The sequence below is a fragment of the Trachemys scripta genome, chromosome 10 (assembly GCF_013100865.1).
Source record: "Trachemys scripta elegans isolate TJP31775 chromosome 10, CAS_Tse_1.0, whole genome shotgun sequence".
Classification (NCBI taxonomy): Eukaryota; Metazoa; Chordata; order Testudines; family Emydidae; genus Trachemys; species Trachemys scripta.
In genome coordinates this window covers 48,105,379-48,128,232 of record NC_048307.1, presented here as the reverse complement: position 1 = coordinate 48,128,232, position 22,854 = coordinate 48,105,379, and the positions used below count along the sequence as shown (strand labels likewise).

Sequence of the window (22,854 nt, the reverse complement as noted above, 5' to 3'; positions counted from 1 at the left end):
CATTGCCAGTTTGAACATTGTGTCATCTGAAAAATTTGTACTTATTAATCTAATGTAAGATTTCTATAAATGAAACACTAGAGAGAAATATTTGTCCTCTATTTTTCCCAGTGTTTTAGTTTTTGCCAGCACTCTATATATCATCCTTGCCTTGGTTTTGTTGCTGGTCAGTTGCACTTCCCATCTCATGCACTGGCCTGGGGACCAACTCATGTGCGCACGCTACCCCAGGCTCTCCAAAAGGATGTTCACTACTAACCGCAACAGCAGGCAGATAGCAGGCAGGCATGTACTCGCAGATGGGGATAGAGGGGTGGAGAGTTGGCCCAGGTAAGTTTGATGTTGCTCTCAGGCCTTCTTAAGAGTCTTCTAAATGTGAATAGGTGAGCAAAAAAACCTTGCTTGTTTTTTGTTTTGTTTTGAAGCAGGTGCTCTATTAAAAAAACTGGATTCTTTTAAATCAAATTTTTAAAAAATTCAAGCTAAGTATTCATTAAAGAATTTTTAAATTGAACTCTTTTTGCTCCTTTATGATGTATAAAGGAGGCTGAAAAGTGCATGTTCAAAAGAGTTTGTTCTGCTTGTCTTTCTGGATTTTTCTAAAGGTAAGCATCAAGTTTGGGTCTTCCCAGGTTCTTGCTGGAGGATCTCTGGGGGGTCCAAAGGATATTAATTGAGAGTTCTAACACCTAAATTGAAGAGCTGTGGTGCTGAATCTTTAACAAAGGCTTTCTTTATCTAAAATGTTCGTCATTGTGCCATTAAATAGGTGGTAGTAGAGTTAAACTCTGGTTTTGTTTCTGTCTCATAGAATCAGAGTTTAAGGGCAGAAGGGACCACCTTATCATCTAGTCTGACCTTCTGTATCTCACAGGCCGCCAGCCCTACCCAGCTCATGCACACTAAACACAACAACTGAAATGAGACCAAAGTATTGCAGCCCATAGGAGACTAGAACGTTATGAGCCATGGGCAGAGACTATGAAGGTCCCAGGTGCACTAATGCCTGTGGCCCCCAAGATGGCAGGGAAATGCTTAAGTGAGAGAGACCCAGAAAATACTGGCAAGTGACCCGCACTTACACGCTGCAGAGGAAGGTGAAAACCCCCCAAGGTCACTGCCATTCTTTCCTGACCCCACATTTGGTGATCAGATGGACCTTGAGCATGTGAACAAGAATCAGCCAGCCAAGTAGCTGAGAGAGAATGCTTAGTGCCACCTTAGAGCCCTGGCCACCCCTCAAATGTCCTATCTCCAGCTATGGCCATCTCTGATGTGTCAAAGGAAGAAGATTTTAAAAAAACAACCCTGCCAGAATACATGCAGGGAGGAGAAGCCTTCCTGTCCCCTGCCAGTGGCTGGCTGAAACCCTGAAGCGTGAGCTTTTTAGGAATGTAAAACATAAACCAAATGTGAGCCTTGGAGCTGTTGAGCCCTGCCCCCACCATCAAAAGTAACCCCGCTCATACAATTGCACTGATAAATTTGTCCAAATCTGCCTTAAAATCCCTTCCCCTTCTCTACTTTCGCTCCAGGCTCTTGTGGTGGTGTCACGTCACTAGTTCTCCAGTCACTAGAGAGCTTTCCAGGCTGGACCAGACCTGAATTTCTATCATAAACCCAGAGAGGGTTCCCACCTTTTGTACTTCTGAAAAAAATCTTCAAGACCTCTGTAAATCAGAGAAAATGAAAGAAACCAGCCTTTTTTTTTTTTCCTTTTTGCAGGTCATGGTTAAAGAGCCCAAAATGCATTTAATGAATAAGGCTGTTAGTCTTGGTGCTATGGTGAAAGTACAGACTTGGTGACATTCTGCCAATTCAAAATTGTACAAAACAGCTACAGTGCACAGCTGCTCAAGGAATTGTATAAAGGTGGTTATGCCCATTTTACAGATAGTCACCAGATGAAATTCATGCAGCATCTGTGCATTCAGGAATGGATAGGACTCGAGGCTGCTTTTAAACCAGCTTCACAATAAGCAGCAGTTGTTTCACCACAGAAGTGTTGCATTTCAGTACTGTGAGGGTTGCGCCTTGATGAAAGGCGCTATGTAAGTCCATGTCCGCACTGAAGCATGAATTGTTAGTGTACACAGTTTTTCCAGTAGGGAATTTCCAAGAGCAGATAAAGCTCTAACCCCCAGCTGCTTTCTTATATTCTTTCCCCAGGTGTCGGCTGTGCCACAGAGCTCAGGCAGTCATGGCCCTGCTATAGCGACCGTCCATAGTGGACATCATCACACTACACCAGTGCAGCCTCATGGAAGCCAGGTGGTGCAGAGTCATGCTCACCCGACCCCTCCAGCAGCACCAGTGCAGGGGCAGCAGCAGTTCCAGAGGCTTAAGGTAACACCAGGCTCCAACTGATCATTCTGTAAAATGGGTGTTTTGAAGGGCAGCATCTGCTTAATTGGTGGTAGTTTCATCTGCACAGGTATCTGATCTAACTGGATGAGATATCTCAGGTAATAGTTGCTGATTTTGTAATAATGTTTTTGTAATGAAGGACGGTTAGGCTAGATATATGGACGGCTTGGTGGGAGTTGGAACTTGGCCTTTGGCATGGTGTTCAGAACAAACCCAAGGAGTCTGGCATAAACATTATGTGTAGGTAATACAGAGTCCCATGTAGTCTGTGCTGTACCAATGTTCATCAGCAAAACCCCTGACTTCTGTGACCTGGTAAACTCTGTGGTGAGCTTCAGTTTTTGTAGCAGCCTAAATGAATGGAAAAATCACATTTTATTGAATGTCAAAAGTAAGTATTGAAGTACTGTATATTCATTCAATAAAATCTTTAAAAGCTATTGACTTCTGTTTGTGTTATGCTGCTGCAGAGCAGGCGGCAGTTTCTGAGGCTTGTGCCAGAAGTTTGGGGGTAATCTGGGGCGCTTGGCTATTGCATATGTAATACCAGTCTCCCAGAAGAGCCAGTTGGACTGCCTGTTAAAAGCTTTCCTGATGAGCCACAGAAGCCTGGAATTCATGACTTGAAAGCTGGCCCTATACACTGTTAATATTTCAGTATGAAGAAGGGGATTTAGACTGTGTAAGCCAAAGACTCCCCCTCCTGCCTCCGTTAATGCATTTTCTTTTCAAATGCTGTAGCAAAATAATGAAATCTGGAATTCTAATCAACAGGTTTGGGGAGGAAAGAAGGTGGGCGAAGGAGCTCTGATGCAGAGCCATATGTGAAAGGGTTAAACTACCACAGCATCTAGAGGCTTTTCTGAATGTTTCCTGAAAATGTTGCTTTGCGTGGGTGGGTGTTGCGGAGATGCTTGGGAGTGAGCAAGGCTCTGTTCTTACACTGTTTGCAATAAATTCCCTTAACCCCCTTCCCCCACCAAAAATAACACATTGAAGTGGTTAAATTCAGATCAGCTGTAGTAAGCACACATGTATATGATTCTATGTCTATTTCTTACTCCTCTCTTTTGGAAAACATATTGAAGTGTCTTTCGTTGCTCCCACATTTTAAAACAGTAAACAGAGCAATAGAGTGCTTACTTTCCAGGGGACCTACTTTCCCAGAGTCTGCTCCTTTTGAAATCAATGGCAAAACCTCTGATGGTTCAAGATCAGACTTTAGATGAATATGGATTAAAAACTCTTTTAATTAGCTTTTTAATTAACTTCAGTATTTCCCATACAATAAAACAGGAACAACTCCATGACAGTCTCAGATATTATTCCAGAAGGCTTCTATTGCATTTAGAGCTTTCATACCTCCAGACAATCTGGTAACGAGCAAAGTGGGGGATGGATGGCTCCTGAGGTATATTCATTTGTAGCCTGACTTTCAGACATAAGAAGCAGCCAGAATTCTGACTGAGGGCTCTGGTTGCTCAGACAGCACCTCCTGAAAATCAGACGTAGGGATATGGACCATCATAAATAGAAACTAAGTTTCCACATGACATTCTTGCTGTTTGAGATACATCAGAGTTAACATCCACAGTTAGCGTTTCCAAATCCTTATGAGCCAAATTGAAATGTCTGGCTCTTGAGTTTAAAAAAAAAAAAAAAAATGCAAGTGTGTACCTGGCAGCACTAATACATGGAATTTCCTCCTAGGGTCCCCCACCATGTTTATTTTTAGACTTCAGTAATAATTTCCACAAAAAATGTAGGAAAAATAATGCGTGCCCAGCTCTGAGTTTTTACTAACAATCACCCCAGCCACTGATGAAATGGTTACTTTGAAGTGTGTTCACTGGAACTATTTCTGCTGATGCATACATTGCTGGTATTTTTCTGTGATGATGCAATAGAATGTGGCTGTGTCAAATGGTCAGGTAGCACTGATTATAAACTAGCCAATGTTATGATCAGGCTGCTACCTAATTGCTTACTCTTAGTGGTTTACTGTAGGCAGGTGCCTTTCCAAATGTGTGTTCATGCGCAAGAGTGGTCACCCCCTTTTCTCTGAGGTATATTTTTAGCTCCTTTATTTTGCTCACAGGTGGAGGATGCGCTGTCCTATCTTGACCAGGTGAAGCTGCAGTTTGGTAGTCAGCCTCAGGTCTACAATGATTTCCTGGACATAATGAAGGAATTTAAGTCTCAAAGGTAACAACTTATGTTCTGCTTTCCTCATATTAGACAGAGTGTGCGTGCGTGCGCATGTGTGTTTGGGAGATGTGGGCAAGAGATGGTTAGCACTTTCCACTTTGGAGATTATCCATCTCTTGGTAATCTCTAGAGTCCTCTTCCTCCTGTTTGCTCCATCCATGCTGCTGGTTGGAAAGTGCTGGGAAGTGCAGTGTTGATCAGTATTTTCCATTCTGGAGCCCAAGCAGGTCCCTTCATTTGTGCCAAATCTCTGCTTAGAGAGTTGGAGTTCACAGGTTCAGTTCTTACAGCTGATTCATTTGGTTGTCTGCTTGCCAGTAGCTGCAGAGCGCTCAGACTTTGTGACCAAATCACATTGAGTTAGTGTTATTTGGACAAATAAAATTGCTCTTACGTTACAGTCAAGTTAAATAATACATGAGTAAGAATCAGTTTTGTCTGGTTTCCTGGCTTTGTCGCAGGCTAACGATGGCTAGATAAAAATTTGAGTGGCAAGTAAAGTTCCGTTGTGTGGGGTTCCTGGTTTGCCAATGAGAGCCCTTTGCAAGATCTGTGACCTTTCTATCTTCTTGTTTCTTTTCAGTATTGACACTCCAGGGGTGATCAGCCGCGTGTCTCAGCTCTTCAAAGGTCACCCTGACTTGATCATGGGCTTCAATACCTTCTTGCCACCTGGCTACAAAATTGAGGTGCAGACTAACGATATGGTGAATGTGACAACACCAGGGCAGGTTCACCAGATCCCCACACATGGCCTCCAGCCGCAGCCACAGCCGCAGCCTCAGCATCAATCCCAGCCTTCAGCACAGTCAACCCCAACCCCAGCACAGCCTGCACCACAGCCACCACCTGCCAAAATAAGCAAGGTGAGAGACTTTGGATACCACAGGCAGAGTGAAACACCTAGTCCCTCTTTAGAAATGATAGGGAATTAAAGATTGCAAAAGGCTTAACATTTCATCAAAGGAAATGTAAAAACTGAAATATCTGTAAAATCACTTTTGCAACTTTTTCACATCATGAAAACTACAGTAAACATGTACCAGTTTGGCTTCGCAGCAGCAGCTGTGAGTGTGCATGTGAATGATGGGATGATCACTCATGGAGACCATCTCTGGAGAGCGGTCATATTGCCTGGTGATACGATATGAGTGTGAAAATAATCAGTCACTGAACTGCCAGCACAATGAAAAGGACCATATGTGAATGTAAATGGTTCGACAGAATTGTTCAGGAAATTACTGACTTTGGAGAAGTCTTAGGATGTAAAGTAAATTTTAGATGGAATGTGAAGTGAGGATTTGGTCCAAAACTTCAGAAACTCCTTTTTTTAATTTTAGTTTTGGAGCAGGCAAATTCAGGTATGAAGTGGTGACTCTATTTTTGTTACTGGAGCATCTCAAAACCCTAGTTTGTGCTCCTTGCCTAAATAGTCTCTTTGGCTCCAGCTTAGTTTCCTTTCTTAAAAGCTAGTACTTTAAAACAAAAGAACCTCACTAATTGGTTAGGAAATATTGCTTTGATTAAAAAATGAATTTGCTATCCAAAATCAATAAATTATTTCAAACCTTTCCATTGGAGTCTACCAAAGGAAATGCAAGCCAACGTTATACACTTTATTTGGGGGAAGAAAAATACCCAGAGTCTCTAGCAAAATGTGGTAGAGACCAATATCTGAGGATGGTCTGGTAGGCCCAGAATAAGTGCCTTTTTTAGTTAGCTCAGCTGCACTTGATATGGAGCCCTGATAAAGCATCAGATAAGTATTGAACAGCGAGGACTTCTTGATATTCCCCTACATTATTTTTGTTTTCTGCTAAGAAACAGAAACCTTGATGGAAGGGTTGTCAGCTGTATGAAACTCCCATGTAGAATTTTCCATTGTTATTTGCAGTGTTGTAGCTGTGTTGGTCCCCAGATATGAGAGAAACAAGATGGGTGAAATAATATCTTTTATTGGACCAACTTCTCCTGGTGGAAGGGACAAGCTTTTCAGCTTCACAGAGCTCTCTCATATGACCTGAGGAAGAGAACTCTATGAAGCTTGAAAGCTTGTCCCTTCCATCAACAAAAAGTGGTCCAGTAAAAGATATCATCTCGCTCACCTTTGTATCTGTCATGTAGAATTGTAACAGTTGGGGTAATTAACCACTGGAACAATTTGCCTTGGGACATGGTGGATTCTTCTTCTCTTGAAGTCTTTTTAATCAAGTTTGGGTGTCTTTCTAAACATGCACTCTAGCTCAACCAGAAATTATGGACTTAATGCAGGAATCACTGGTGAAATCCTATGTCCTGTGTTATGCAGGAAGCCAGACTAGATGACCGTAACCTTTCCTTTCTCCAACGCTGGTAGCATGCAGCAGGATTCTCTGACAATTAATAGAACCTCAGAGTGATGAACTAATGGTAGTTCTCTTCTGCCTTTATATAAAAATGACACGCCCAAAATACATGAAGAGAACATTAAGGTTGGTTGGAAAGTCAAGCATTCAAAAGTTAAGAAATCTCAGATTTCAAGTCCCTGCTCCAAAGCGTGGAAGCCCTAGAGCGTCTCAATGAAATTGTTGTAAGCATTTGTTTTAGCATGGGCAAAACATGCTTTTCCTTGATCTCCTTCTCAGAACTAGCTGAACTGTTTATACTGAAACTTTAGCCTGAGGCAGATGCCAGGCATAAGAAACTTGAGCTTGAAGAGTTAGTTTGGCAAAGTTATAAGCAACTGAAAACAAGGTCCTATAATGGGAGGTTTAGGGCAATCTTAGTCTCCAAAATACAGCTTTGATGCATATTGGAAGGCAGTGGAGGGTGAAGTATTTTCAGTTGCATTGAAAATTACTAGCTCCAGGTTGGCTCTAGACCCCTCTGTGATTTTATTGAGCCTCCTACTAAAGGGTAGCGACCAAATTTTAAAATCCTAAATTTATTTTCATATTTGTTAGTGTTAGTTTTGTGACTTCTAACTGAATATTGGAAAAGGAAAGTATCTTCAGATGCAATTGCCTGGCTTTATGAAGTACAGGATATCTTCATAATGGAGACAATAACTAGCCACCATGGAGCAATTTAAGTCTATGCAGTTTGGTTCCTGTTATCTTGAAAGATGAAGAGACAAAAATGGCTCAGCTAAAATCGAGTTGCTCTGTAATATCAAAATATGTTTCCTCACTACTTGAAAGGTGAGGTCTTTCTCTGTTTTACCAAGCGTGCTTTGTATCCGCTCTTTAGATGATTGTCACATCCTAAGTTAGTTTTCCTTTGTTTTAGTTATATGTATTCATTCAGTACATCCATTAATATTCAGAATCCGTTTTTGAAAATAAAAATAAAATTCCGTCCAGGATCAACCATTAGGAAATTTTCTTGTGTGGGTGAGCTGCTTATTGTGAAGATAGACAACGTTCACTTAGTTTTGTTCCTCTTCCATTTCCATCAGTGTAAAAAAAAATTTGCTGTAACACTCCCAGCTGTGGAGTTAAGTACACCAAGAAATGAGCATGCCACAAATCCCAGTGCTAAAACATATGGGTGGGGCTATTTCACTGGGCATTAGTATCATCAAGGTATGTCCAGCCTACTCAGCCTCTCCATTGGTCAAATCAAAGTATCTTGGGTAGACTGAGAGCTTCCATCTCACAGAGGTACCCCGTGCATGATGCTTTGCTGTTGGCATCAGTTGTGGGAACATCTCCTCCCCCCGCTGAGTTATTGTGTGCGACTGATTTTGTTGAGTTCTAATACTTCTTGTCTCTTCCTAGGATTTGATCTGAATGAAATAAACTACTGCAACGCAAATCTCTAAGACAAAACTAAGTGTCCCTTTTCTTCTCAGCCATCACAATTGCAGGCACATACGCCAGCCAGCCAGCAGACTCCCCCAATTCCTCCATATGCATCACCGCGCTCTCCACCTGTGCAGCCTCATACACCTGTGACAATCTCTCTTGGAACCACACCATCCCTGCAGAACAATCAGCCGGTTGAGTTTAATCATGCCATCAACTATGTCAACAAGATCAAGAATCGGTTCCAGGGACAACCAGACATCTATAAGGCCTTCCTGGAGATCCTCCACACGTATCAGGTTAGTGGAACACTGTATACATACACTACCCATGCAGGTGCTTTTGAGTATGTATAAATATGTGTGTCATGCCTTACCATAGAAAATTAACTTACACCTATATTGTGTATTTGAAGGGGCTATGCGGAAGATTGACATACTTGGGGATTTCAAGTAGTAAACAATTAGCTGGGGGTCGGGGGCGGAACTTGTGTATTTCAAACCAGTTTAACTTTGCATCACTTAACAGTGCCAAATCAGCATTTGTCTGTAGTTGCAATTATCTGAAATAGTGGGCAGTATTTTTAAACGCAAATGTATGAACCTGGGACATAGAGGGGTGATGCATATAATGCATCTACATATAGTAATGTGAAGGAGAGAGAACAAGCTATCCGGCATTGGTACCCTGTCAGTTGATGTTTGTCCCCTGAGCATTTGGAATGACTCTGTTTTCAGAAGAGCTGCCAGCCACCATCTTCAATTTTTCTTTCGGTTGCTGATTTTCCAGTTAGCAATACAGGAGCAACAAACATAAACTCAGCTCAGGGATGAATGTTTTGAGTTGCATTAAGTATTGTTCCCTAGAGAAAGAAAAGCAGAAACTAGGAAAGGCAGCTGTAATGGTTCTTGTTTCCTTTGCTCTCACACATCCCCGTTCCTGTGACAGAAAGAGCAGCGGAATGCCAAGGAGGCAGGTGGTAACTACACACCAGCTTTGACAGAGCAGGAGGTGTATGCACAGGTCGCGCGCCTCTTCAAGAACCAGGAGGATTTACTCTCTGAGTTTGGGCAGTTCCTGCCAGATGCTAACAGCTCTGTGGTGAGTTCAACCCCACTAATTAGTTGGTAGAAAGCTGGCTATGCAAGAAAACTGAGTTCAGAAAAGTACACTGCTTTCCTGTTTGCTAAATGTGTTTTCAAACAGTCTTTCACTGCACATGGGGAAAAGAGGGCAGGGAATACAGCCTCTGACAAATCTTTAAATGTGACTCCTGTGCCTCAAAGACCTGTTCTAGGACTATAATCACTGCTGTAAAATGCACTGGTCAGCTAGAGCTAAGGTGACAGGGTTTCACATGCACCTTTGCCCCAGCACCAGAAGCTCACATCACTAATAGTCTTGTGTTTTTTTTTTTTAAATAAGCTGTTAAGCAAGACAACTGCAGAGAAAGTGGAGTCGGTAAGAAATGACCATGGTGGAACAATCAAGAAACCCCAGCTCAACAACAAGCAACAAAGACCCAACCAAAATGGCTGTCAAATCAGACGGCACTCAGGAACTGGAGCAACCCCACCAGTGAAGGTAAGAACATGCATAGTTCACAGCTTTTCTCGAGGAAGTAATGGTAATAAGTGAAAATTGAGGGCACAGAGTATAATGCACTTTACGTACTTGTTTATATGGAGGCTCACAGTCCAGGTTATGACTAGATTGAGGGTGAAGGAGACCTGCCCAGGCTTCTGGTTAGACCCTTTTAGGTCTGCCTTTAAGTGCAGGATTTAGTAGTATCCATACAAACAGGGCTAGAGACTTAGATGCAGCCTTTGTGAGCGTGGCAGTAGTTACCAGTGGAGAAAGAGGAACAGTGCTTGGTTTCTTTTCCTATGTTGCTAGAGAATACACAGGGATATGTTTATTGATTATATTGTTTTATTTAATAAAGCAGCATTTGGAGGGAGTAGATAGGGGGAAGCCTCAGTAAATTTGACCAAGTGACAGGTTGTCTAAAAAGCTTGCAATGCTGTTCTCAAGGCATTTGGGGGAAGTAATAAAGGGGACTAGTAACCGTGTATCGCAGGGGTTGCATCAAATCAAAACTCAGTGCAGGTACATTGGACTCTTGTCTATTCTTCCCATGATAAAGGTAATTTGAGAGTTCTGATGAGTCTGTGTTCTGTTAGCCAGACCTTGCCTTTACAAGCTACCAGAGTTTCTGGGTGGATAAGGCTTTGCAATGAAACAGAAATGGCAAATTTCTCCAGTGATCCCAGACCTCTGCATTTTGCTTTGTAAAGGAAAGGAACAGCACCCATCTCTCTAGTAATTTAATCCCCCTTGCCTCCAGAATGACAGAGCAAATAACAATAACGGTCAGCTTCCAGCAATCCTCTGAGAATGAGATGTGCATCTGTGGGAGGGAGGGATCCTTGAAGACCCTGGGAACAAATAAAAGAAGAGAGCAAAGAAATGCAGAAACTATGGGGAGGTGCAAGATTGGAGTAGGTGGGAGAGATTCTGGCAGAAATCAAAAGGAGTTTGTCTTCATTGTTAAGTACAGAACTAATATATTGAGGTGTATTCTGTGCAATGACTGTTGCAAGTGACTTGATGATTAAACATTATTTGAAGTTTTGCTGTTAGTGAAAAATAAAGCCTCCCCGCCCATCAAATAGGAATGTGGGGAAAGCAATTATGCAAAGTCCAGGGGAAACAAAGAGGGAAGCAAAGTAAATATTTTAATTTTGGGGTACCAGTAGAAACTCAAATATAATTCTCCTCCTAAAAACTTGATGTTAACTGCTCTATTTGAAAGTATAGTACATTCTCGCTATAACAAACCTGTTAAGATCCAAGCCTTTTGTTCGTTAGCAGGGGTTTGTTATAGCAAAAAGACCATCAAAACGAATGGGGGGCTGGGGCTCCAGGCTTTCAGCCCCGAGTGGTGAGGCTGCGACTCTGGATTTCAGCTGCAGGAGAGGGGAGGTGGGGTAGGGGTCCACTCCTTAGTTTCTGCCCTTGGGCTCAACATATGAGGCTGGATACAAATTGTGCAGGCATGTGCAAAATGTTGTTGGTTGTTTTTTTTTTTTTTTTTAAACACAGTACAGTATTGTACTGTACTTAGGCTCCAGGAACCAGGTTCGTGATAGCCCAAGGTTCGTTATAATGAAGGCCATTATAGCAACGGTGTACTGTACATGGGGTGTCAGGGAAGTTGAAACACATGCCCTCGCATGATAGATGTGCAAAACATTGTGATTGCATATTTTAATCCCTCTTTTATGGTTTTACTTTTGCTTTTTGCAGAAGAAACCAAAGCTGCTTGGTTTAAAGGACCAGTCATTGGCAGAAGCCAGCAAACATGGGGTGGGGACAGAATCTCTGTTCTTTGAGAAGGTGAGTGATGAAATTCTGAATAGACAGTTTTGCACATCTGATTCATGCTCAGAGCAAATTGGTTTTCCAATGTGAATATACACAGCAAAGTCTGTGGCGTTCTCTCCAGAATGAGATTTCTGTCATCTTTTAACTAGGTGTGCCATCAGCTGGTCTTTACATCTGATATATATTCATTTTTTAAAATTCTGTGCATGTCCCTGTCCGTAAAGTCCGTCTCTGGCTCTTCAGCTGCCTTTGATCCACAGTTTTGTCCCCTCTGGGTAGGTAGACTTGGCAGCAGAGCCTAACTGTCAGGGGTTGTGACTGCCAATTCTCATGGAAGACAAAAATCTGCAAGAAAAGGCATCTTTGTTCATAGTTCACATTTATCTTCCATCACTCCAGGCCCCCTATGCTACTGGTGACATGACTGGTCTACCTTGTTGTGTTGGCACTGTCACTCTTTCCATTTCCGTCCCCCGTCCAACTGCATGAAGTGAGGCAACTTGGCTTAAATGAGTTGGTCGCATTGTAAGCTACATTTTCTCGAGTGGTAACATACCATGTTGTGCAGTTGTTACCTATTTCTTGCCACATCTCCTGGCCACACAGACTAGACTGAGGCAGGTAGGCAGTATGGGCTGTCTCCATGTAGTCCCTTGTCCTCTTCCCTGATGTGTCCACAATTTTCTCTCTCCTCCATTGCATGGAGCATGTAACCCCAGGTAAATGGTCACTTTAACTATATATCCATGTGCTAGTGACACCATCCTGGTCCCTGGGACATGGCACAGTTTTCAGGCCAGGTAGTGGTAACCAAAAGCCCATATGTTGCTTGGAAAACACTGAGGTGTTAACCTGAGTAAATGAAGAAATCTTTTCAGTAGAGTCTGAATCACAACGATGAATAACCTGATGATGCTACTGCTCTATTTGATGTGTAGATGCAAATAGTTTTCATGTGGGAAGGTAATGGTGTTCTAAAGAATCTGATTCAGCTGTGTCTGACTGAGAAGAGGAGGGTTACAAACACCACTTTGTGGTGATAATGCAAGCTGAAAAGTCAGTTGTAACTATTGTAGCATGGATTACTATTTGTTAGGCTCCAGTGAATTGTTCTGTTGCCTGGACTTGCAGTTTGCCCTAGTGGGTAGAGGATTACCTGTGTGACGCATCTGTTTCTAGAAACAGAACAGCAGACAGCTGTTGTAGTCCCTGCTTGCAGTGTTCTGAGTTTTGACTGAGACTCTTCTCAATGGTTGTCCCATATTTTACTCTTCTCCTTATGGGTGGACACAAACATCTTGATTGCTTACCTCTTTGGAGTGTAGGAGGGTGTCCACTAGGAGAATCTGAAGAAGTGAGGTTCTTACCCACGAAAGCTGTTAGTCTCAAAGGTGCCACAGGACCGTCTGTTGCTTTTCACTAGGAGAATGGCATCCTTGGATCAGTCGTCATTCTTGCCTCATGGTCTGCGCAAGTGAGAACCAGAGACCCAGTTTAACTTATGTTCTGTTCTATTCTACAAAGGTTCTTATACCTTACCTGTTCACAGTAGTAGTGCATGGGCAGGGGAAATGTATTTAAATGCAATTGCATAAAACTCCCAAGTCTAAAAGAGAGTGTCTGTCTGATTCTGGCTATGTGAGTAACCTCCTCTGTTCAGGATAGCACCTAAGAGCACAGTATTGAGTCTAGGTTGCACTCATTCTGAACTCTGTATTGACTGTTTTCTTCCTCCTATATATATGTAAGGTCCGCAAGGCTCTGCGTAGCACGGAGGCGTATGAAAATTTTCTTCGCTGCCTGGTTATTTTTAATCAGGAGGTGATCTCCCGGGCTGAGCTTGTGCAGCTAGTTTCTCCATTCTTGGGGTAAGTGGAGGATGGGCAAATCCATTTCTGTATGCGGTCAGAGCTTGGAGGTGGGTGGTGATATTGGATCTAGTCTGTTTTTGTTCGGGTGCTGGGAAGGAAATGCTGACTTGCAAGGCCATTTAAAGAAAGAGAACATTCAATTGGTTCTGTTGCCCAGCATTCCAAAGCTTCAATAGTTTGACTGGGCATCTGATTTCCTGAGCTACCTGCAGCACAAAGGGTGTACACCAGAGATGGAACATTAGTGTTGACTAGTTTATCTGTGTGCCCTGCTGCTTGGTTAGTTCTTTTCACAAAATAACTGGTAGGGAGTTGCCCTTACAACAGTGAGCTAATACCAGTTCACCTCTGAGATCCAAATGCGTCACCTCTGAGGTTCGTGTCACCTCCAGCCCTGCCTGAACACTTTGTATTATGAATGTAGGTTGCAAGGTGCCACATGCTATTAGCAGGCCTATAAGATAAAAGGAACACTAATTGTACTTCGAGATCCTTTATAAGTATTTTATAAATTCAAAGTGCATTAGATTTTAGATTCTTCTTTTTGGCTGTCCTTCATCGAAGCAAAAGAACAGCCATTCTTATTCTGTTTTTTCTTGCACACTGTCACCTGATTTGATGACTGCCCTTTTCCCTTCCTGGTGAAATGCCTGAAAGAGGCAGCTTTGTGGCTTCCTAGAGACTCCAAGGAATGAAATGGCAGCAGAGAGGAGTGCAGAAGTGGTGCTGTTATTACTGGGAGCCTCTTCAGAAGGTCAAACAATGGTGTCCTAGCAGCCTCTTGCTTTGCGATTGTGAAATATTTCTCCCAGTAAATATAGTAATTTTGTCCTAACTTTATGATACAGAACATACCCATCTAGTTCAGTCCCCAGTCTTGTTATCAATGGTTCACAATCAAGCTGCAAGAGATATTGAGAGAGGTCCCACAGGTATCTGTCCTGGATCCGGTTCTATTCAGTATCTTCATAAATGATTTGGTGAATGGCAGAGAGTGCACACCTATAAAGTTTGTGGAAGATACCAACTGGGAGAGGTTGCGAGCTTTTTTGAGGACAGGATTAGACTTCAAAATGATCTTGACAAACTGGAGAAGTGGTTAGAAATAAACAGGATGAAATTTAATAAAAACAAATGCAAAGTACTACGCTTCGGAAGAAATAATCAATTGCACAAATATAAAATGGGAAAGGACTGCTTAGGAAGGAGTACTCTCTGAGTATGCTTTTCCTACCAGTTGTGCACCCACCTTTTACTAGGTTTATCTAAGCTGTGTTTCCCTAGTGTGTTTATGAGAAGGTCATGTGTGACAGTATGGAAAGCTTTACTAAAGTCAAGTTACATCACATCTACTGCTTTCCCTCCTCCCCCCCCCCACAAGGCTTGTTACCCTGTCAAAGGAGGATATTAAATGTGTCTGACATGATTTGTTCTTGACAAATCCATGTTGACTGTTACTTATTACCTTCTTTTCTTCTAGGTACTTACAAATTGATTGTTTGATTTGCTCCATTATCTTTCTGGGGACAGATGTTAAGATGACTTGTCTGTAATTCCTTGGATTGTCCTTATTCCACTTTTTACAGATAGTTACTATATTTGCCCTTTTTGAGCCCTCTGGGATCTCACCTGTCCTCCATGAGTTCTCATGGATAATCACTAATGGCTCAGAGATCTCTTCAGCCAGTTCCTTAAGTATTCTAGGATGTATTTCATCAGGCCCTGGTCACTTGAGGACCTCTAACTTGTCTAAGTAATTCTAAATTTTTCTTTTCCTATTTTAGCCTCAGATCCTCGCCCATTTATACTGACGTTCATTGTGTTAGTTGTCCAAGCACTGCTAACTTTTCTGGTGATAACTAAAATAAAAAGGGCATTTAACACTTCAGCCATTGCTGTGTTTTCCGTTAGTGTATTTCCCTCCTCATTAAGTTAATGTGCCTGTTCTTGGTCTTCCTCTTGCTTCTAACACATTTGTAAAATGTTTTCTTGTTACTCTTCATGCCTCTAGCTAGTTTAATCTTGTTTTGTGCCTTGGCCTTTCTAATTTTGTCCCTATGTGCTTGTGTGAGGTGTTTTTTTTATATTCATCCTTTGTAACTTGACTTAGTTTTTACTTTCTGCATGCTTTGTTTTGAGTTTCAGTATGTTTGAAGATCTCCTGGTTAAGCCAGGGTGGTCTCTTACCATACATCCATCCTTTCCTATTCACTGGTATAGTTTGCTCTTGTACCCTTATAAGGTCTCTTTAAAAAAAAAAACTGCCAGTTCTCCTGAACTCCATGAGACTTGCTTCCCACAGGATCTTACCTACCAGTTCTGTGAGTTTTCTAAAGTCTGCCTTCTTGAAGTCCATTGTCATAAACTCTTGTTTCATTATCACTTTCACCCAAGCTGCATTCCACCTTCAAATTCTCAATCAGTTCCTCTCTTACACTCAGATCTAGAATAGCCTCTCCTCTAGTCACTTTCTCCACCATCTGTAATAAAAAGTTGTCTCCAGTGCATTCCAAGAACTTGTTGGATAATCTGTGCCCTGCTGCATTATTTTCTCAACAGGTGGTTGGGTAGTTGAAGTCCACCATCACTACCAAGTCTTGTGTTTTGGATAATTTTATTAGTTGTTAAAAAAGAAAAGAAAAGAAAAAGGCTTATCCACCTATTTTTCCTGGTTTGGTGGTCTATAGTGGACACCTACCATAACATCACCCTTGTTTTTCTTACCCCTTTTATCCTTACCCAGAGATTTTCAACAGGTTTGCCTCTCACTTCTATCTCATCCTCAGTGCAAGTGCATACATCTTTAATATACAAGGCAACCCCTTCTCCGTTTTTCCCCCTGCTTGTCCTTTCTGAACAAGCTTATCTTTCTATACCAATGGTCCAGACATGTGAATTATCCCACCAAGTTTCTATGATGCCAGTTATGTTGTAACTGTGATTATTCACTTTTAGTTTCTAATAAAGTCTTCAGAGAGTAAGATGATTTTTTCACAAGCAGAATCCACTTCAGTTACCAACATCTATGTGCTTGCATGTCAGCTTGTATTTTCTAAATCTTCCACCTAATTGTGCAACACCAACTGAAGCTTTGGTGGTGTGAGGCTCACTCTTCAAAGGTGGAATTTTTCTTCAGTGGAGTCTGAGAATCCATGTTCAACTTCTTTACCCCTTTCCAATCAGGAAAGTAATGATCTATTTTAAGGCTGAGTGCCCAGATGGGTGAGAAACCAGCCAACTGGCTTTCATATCTAACCTAAATGGTCAGAGATTTCAGTTTGAAAATGTTGTCAGAGTGCTCCTGGCAAGTCTTGCCTGCTCTGGGAGAAGCTGCAGACCCAGTTCCTCTTATGAACACAGCCTTTGAGATGAGTGAGGATGAGGCAGAAGAAAAGTGTTTGATCTCAGACATCATGGCAACAGGCTCCCAGATGGGAAGGCATTTGCCACCCCAAAAAAAAAAAAAAGCCTTCAAGATGAATAGAGGCAGGAGCAATCCAAAGAAAAGCAGAATGACTTTTTACACTGGCATCCCCTTACCAGGCCACCACAAACTGGAATTGAGTGGCCAAGAGTCTTCTGTCCTCAGATGTGACTTCCAAGGGCCGTCTTGGACTGACTCTCTCAAGTGGCAGTTCTGACCCCAATAGCTTAGAGCACTGGTATTTGATTTCTAAGTTTCTACAGTTTTCAAGACTTTCTTGTATGTTTCTTTTCCCTTAGGAAATTCCCAGAACTGTTCACTTGGTTTAAAAACTTTCTGGGTTACAAAGAGTCTGTTCACATGGAGACATTTCCAAAAGAACGGGCTACAGAGGGGATTGCCATGGAGATAGACTATGCCTCTTGTAAGAGACTGGGCTCCAGCTACCGAGCCTTGCCCAAGAGTTACCAGCAGCCCAAGTGCACCGGGCGGACTCCGCTATGTAAAGAGGTAAGGCACTCTAGCCAAAGGAATTGCATGCTTGGGGAAGCCCATTTCCAGTCTGCTAGGACTGGAGTGGTAGTTAGTAGAAAGGACCAATAAGGGGAGTTGACTGCATAACTCTAGTATGCTGAAAAGTTGTAAAGTCAAGCACTCAGAAGTTAGGAAATGCTAAAGCTTGCCAGTGTAACCTTAATTTGCTCCCATGTGCATATGCTTTATGATAGTCTTTAATTTCATCATCACATACTATTTTTTCTGCAGAACCCCTGCCTCATTCAGTTGTAGTGCTGCTACCAGCTGTGTGTGTGTGTGTGTGTGTGTGTGTGAGAGAGAGAGAGAACACACGAACAGATTCCTCACAAATTGTGTGTTCTGAGAATTCCATAAAGTTTTCCTTAGTTTCAGTTGTGGTGTGTATGTACACCAGAAAAACTTTATGGGAGTCTGAGAATACATAATTTAAAAAGAATCTGTTCAGTTTATAGAGACTTCACTGATCAACAACCAAACTTTCATTTTCTGGTCTACTGGCAGGAGATGCTGCAGAGTCAGGGAGTGTGCCCAGTCCTTGCTGTGCTCTGTAGTGACCTTTTTTAGATCAATGCAGGAATGGTGCTGGGTAGTACTGTTTACCTATCAGCTGAGGAAGGCTAGTGGTTCTGATGGGGGTGGGATAGGGACTTTTACAGGAGGTCAGCTAAATTGCCAGTGGTTTATAAGTGAGATTATGAGGATTCGCTGGAGAAGAGGGGAACCCCAGAGCATAGCTAAATGTCTTGCCTAGATGGCTGTGAAAGTCTTTGCCACCATAAACGTTGACACAAGATTCCATTTGAGGGGATAGGCAGGGCTTTGTTCATGATGCCATGGAGGGAAAAAAAGGCAGGATGTAGCTGACCAGTTACCTGCAAATGGAAGTAATAACGTAGTGAAAACCAATTGCATCATTTGAAAACCATCTCTAAAGGATGACTTACGTGGTACTATAACAAACCCTGCCTGGCAGGAGTTCAGTGATTCAGCCTCTCACACTTAACGGTCTGTGAAAACGGGCCAAAGTTTTCAAATGTACTTAGCTGAAATTGGTCTCCCAATCTGTGTTTTGGCACCTTGGCCTCTTTTTTCAGAGGTTCTCAGAAACCCCAGTTCCCACTGAAGTCGGTCAAAGTTCAGTTGCTCAGGACCTTTGAGAATGAGGCCAAGCTGCCAGGGAATGGATTTAAGCACCTGACTAGGCTTATATCTATATTTGAATATAAAGTCCCTACAAAAAGCCATAGGCATCTTATGCTTACAATAACCTAGTATCATTAAACACTCATATTCACAGAACAGATTTAACTCAGCCAGCCAATAAATCCAAAGCAGCAGAAAAACTTTTTACCCTTCTCTTTGACTTCCCTAGGAGAAAAACGTCTAGCTTTCCCCCAGACAGTGTCAAATCAATGGCTTTTGCAGCATGCCCAGAAGGTTGAGTTTTGGCTATAAGGGATCCTGTGGTATGTACAGGAGAGAATGTTCACCAAGGAAAAGAGACAATGGATGTTGGGAATCTGAGATTCCTTGTCAGAGGAACATGTGATGATATAAATTTGGGTGTCTGCTTCTCTGATGGCTCAGAGAAAAGATCCATCAGTCTTCTGCTTTTCTCCTTCACCTAAGGTTTTGAATGATACTTGGGTCTCCTTCCCTTCCTGGTCTGAGGATTCTACCTTTGTTAGCTCCAAGAAGACACAATACGAAGAACACATCTACAGATGTGAGGACGAGCGTTTTGAGGTAAAATTCTTCCAAAATCATTTCTTGGAAAGCCTGGGATTCTATGAACTTGTTAGCTATATGGTATAATACTGCTTAAATACTGATGCCTGGAATTGTTTTTTGTGGGTGACCCATGTCTCACATGGTTATACGATCATAGAATCCTAAAAATGTAGGGCTGGAAATGACCTCAAGAAGTCATCAAGTCTAGCCCCCTGCACTGAGTTGGACCAAGTAAACCTGGACCATCCCTGACAAAAGTTTGTCCAACCTGTTCTTAAAAACCTCCAATGATGGGGAGTTCAGTCTTCCTTGGAAGCCTATTCCAGTGCTTAACTACCCTTATAGTTAGAAAGTTTTCCTAATATCTAATCTAAATCTCCCTTGCTGCAGATTTAGCCCATTACTACTTGTCCTGCCTTTGGTGGACATGGTTATGCTTCTACCTAAGGACTGTTCAACCTCTGTGAATACAAGAATCAAAATCCAAGTAACTGCTTCTGATCACCAACTCCTTCCCCTCCAGCCCATTGACTTTATCGTGGTCGGTAGCTTTGGCACAGCTTTCTTTCTCTTCTCTTTAGCTCATTCCAAATGAAACTGTTCAATGGCAGGTGCATAATTGATGCTTCATTTTATTAGTACATTGAGGCTGAAAATATATTTCTGTTAAAAATCTGAAGAATGACATTCACAGAGTCTTAAATGATTGACACTCCAAATGGAACTCAGCACAGCAATTATTTGCCTATGCTAAGATTTATCACCTCCTTTTGTAGTAATGCTGTCAATTGTGTACCTCCCACCCATGGAAAATCTTACTTCCTGAAGGAAGCATTTTGGTAGCCTGTAACTTTTTTGTGAAAAGATGCAATACTGTATAGGAAGCAGATGAAATATAAATAGATTAGAACAACCAAATGTGGAAATATTAAACCATTTCTCAAGTGCCTCTCGTTTTATGTGCACAGCGTTACAGAATTATTAAGTTCTTGTTTTGGTTCACTTAAATGTTAGGGTAAATGGACACTTAAAACACTGCAGCTGTGCTGATGCAGTGCTTAAGTGAAGAAACTCCTATGCCAACAGGAGAGCTTCTCCCATCAGCTTAGTTCAGGGGTCGGCAACCTTTCAGAAGTGGTGTGCCAAGTCTTCATTTATTCACTTTAATTTAAGGTTTCGCGTGCCGGTAATACATGTTAACGTTTTTTAGAAGGTCTCTCTCTATAAGTCTATATTATATAACTAAACTATTGTTGTATGTAAAGTAAACAAGGTGTTCAGAATGTTTAAGAAGCTTCCTTTAAAATTAAATTAAAATGCTGATCTTATGCCACCAGCCTGCTCAGCCCACTTCCAGCCTGGGGTTCTGTTCACCTAGGCCTGCAGCGGGCTGAGCGGGGCGACTCGAGGTCAGGGCAGAGGGCTGGAGTGTGTGTGGGGGGTGCAGGGCAGAAGGCTGGGTGTTGGGGGGACTCGAGGTCAGGGCAGAGGGCTGGGGGTGTGTGGAGGTGCAGGGCAGAAGGCTGGGTGTTGGGGGGAGGTCAGAGCAGAGGGCTGGAGGGTGTGTGGGGGGTGCAGGGCAGAGGGCTGGGGTGCTCAGCCCGTGGGGGTGCTCCCAGCCCCCTGCCCTGAGCGGCTCATGGCAGGGGGCTGGGAGGGATATGCCCTGTTCCACCCCCTTCCCCAAGTCCCATCCCTACCTCTCTCTGCCTGCTCTACGGAGCAGCGAGCACGCTGTGCTCGGCTCTGCTTCGCTCCCCCTCTCCCTACCAAGGGAGAGTGGGGAGGAGGAGGGGCCGGAATGTTGTGGGAAGAAACGGGAGGGGAGAGGGAGCTTGGCTGCCGCAGGACCAACCTTCTGCCTCCTGCCCCCGCAGGGGAGAGCAGTGGGGGGGGGGCAGGACTCCCCCGCACCACTCTCCCCTGCAGGAGCAGGAGGTAGAAGCTTGGTCCTGCAGCAGCCAAGCTTCCCTCCTTCCTCTTCTTCCCCCAGCCTGGTGCATTCCGGCTCCTCCTCCTCCTCCTCAGTGGACAGCAGTGTGCCACTCAAAATCGGCTTGTGTGCCGTAGGTTGCCGACCCCTGGCTTAGTTAATCCACCTCCCCAAGACAGGATAGCTGTGTCGATGGGAGAAGCTGTCCCGTTGACATGACACTGTCTACGCAGGGGGTTAGGTCGATGTAACGGCATTGCTCAGTGTGGATTTTTCACACCTCTGAGCGACATAGTTACACCAATATAGGTCTGTAGTGTAGACCCGACCTTTATTTCCGGAAAGTAATATTGGCTAACACATCTTCCTTTTCAGCTGGATGTTGTCTTAGAGACCAACCTGGCAACAATCAGAGTCTTAGAGGCAATCCAAAAGAAACTCTCCCGCTTGTCTGCTGAGGAGCAAGCCAAATTCCGGCTGGACAACACTCTGGGTGGCACGTCGGAGGTGATCCACCGCAAGGCGCTGCAGAGGATATATGCTGACAAAGCGGCCGACATCATAGACGGGCTGAGGAAAAACCCATCTGTTGCAGTTCCTATTGTGCTGAAAAGGTACTTCCCAGGTTTCGGCATTATTACTTGTGTTTGGATAAAAGTCATCATATGCTAGGCACTATCCAAACGTATAATATACACAGAGGCTCCAGTTCAGGAAAGCATACAGTCTGAGAAATGCGGATGCTTTTTATTTTCTAATAAGTTGTTGCATTTCATAGTACCCAGCTACTATTGTGTCTATTAAAGCCAAAACATCACTGGCCCTGCTGGCAGGATATGGATTTTTTATTTTTCCTACCCAAGATAGGGCAGTCTTAAGTTCAAAAATCAAGCTGGGGTGGGGTTCTGTATTGTCAGTTTTCAACACAACTGAGTTTGATCCCATTATAAATCCCATCTGTGAAAATGAACAAGGCTTTGAAGTGTAGAGTCTGTATTGGATTCAGGTTCCAACTCAAAAATTACTGTGTTCTACTGCCAGCCTCCTGATCAGAAAAAGGAAGTGAGTGCACAATATTGAGGGGGGGCCAGAGACCGCTCTCCTGAATAATAGTTATAACGGGCAATTTCAACTCCCCATATATAAAATGTCAACTTCTGGAGAAGGTGGGGAGAAGGAGTTTTTCAATATTTTAAATTATTGCTTTTTGTAATAGCTAGTCTGTAGCTACACAAGAGGAGAGGTTATTGATTTAGCCCTGAATAGCACTCAGATACTGAATCAAGAAATAACTATGGTCAAACCATTGAGTGGTAGCGATCACAATATGTAACAGTCCAGCATCTTTGATGGAAGGGATTATACCAAAAATTAGCACTGTGATATGAGACTTAGGAAAGTGGAAGCTAAGTCAAAATTTGGACAATTTTACAATCTTTAAAGCATGGATTCCTGATCTAGAGACTACAGGTCGTCAGTGTGGTCTTGAATAGAAAGAGAGGTGGTTGACAGAATCTTCTTATACAGCCTCAATCTCTGCAGTGAATTGAAGCAAATATGTCATTACTGTATATTGAAAAATCTAACAAATCCCCCACCTAGCTGGAATTC

At 42.8% G+C, this 22,854-nt stretch overlaps 1 protein-coding gene across 1 annotated transcript in view; it reads left to right on the top strand.

Annotated features, from left to right (window-relative positions):
- The window catches only part of SIN3A (SIN3 transcription regulator family member A), a 55,268-nt gene that overhangs the window by 19,171 nt on the left and 13,243 nt on the right, over positions 1 to 22,854 (top strand). The window contains exons 3-13 of the mRNA XM_034783825.1: positions 2,170 to 2,346; positions 4,466 to 4,572; positions 5,159 to 5,441; positions 8,408 to 8,659; positions 9,309 to 9,461; positions 9,786 to 9,944; positions 11,670 to 11,759; positions 13,497 to 13,615; positions 17,342 to 17,552; positions 19,209 to 19,325; positions 21,619 to 21,857. Of these exons, the coding sequence (XP_034639716.1) occupies positions 2,170 to 2,346; positions 4,466 to 4,572; positions 5,159 to 5,441; positions 8,408 to 8,659; positions 9,309 to 9,461; positions 9,786 to 9,944; positions 11,670 to 11,759; positions 13,497 to 13,615; positions 17,342 to 17,552; positions 19,209 to 19,325; positions 21,619 to 21,857 (1,907 nt within the window). The remainder of the gene's footprint in view (positions 1 to 2,169; positions 2,347 to 4,465; positions 4,573 to 5,158; positions 5,442 to 8,407; positions 8,660 to 9,308; positions 9,462 to 9,785; positions 9,945 to 11,669; positions 11,760 to 13,496; positions 13,616 to 17,341; positions 17,553 to 19,208; positions 19,326 to 21,618; positions 21,858 to 22,854) is intronic.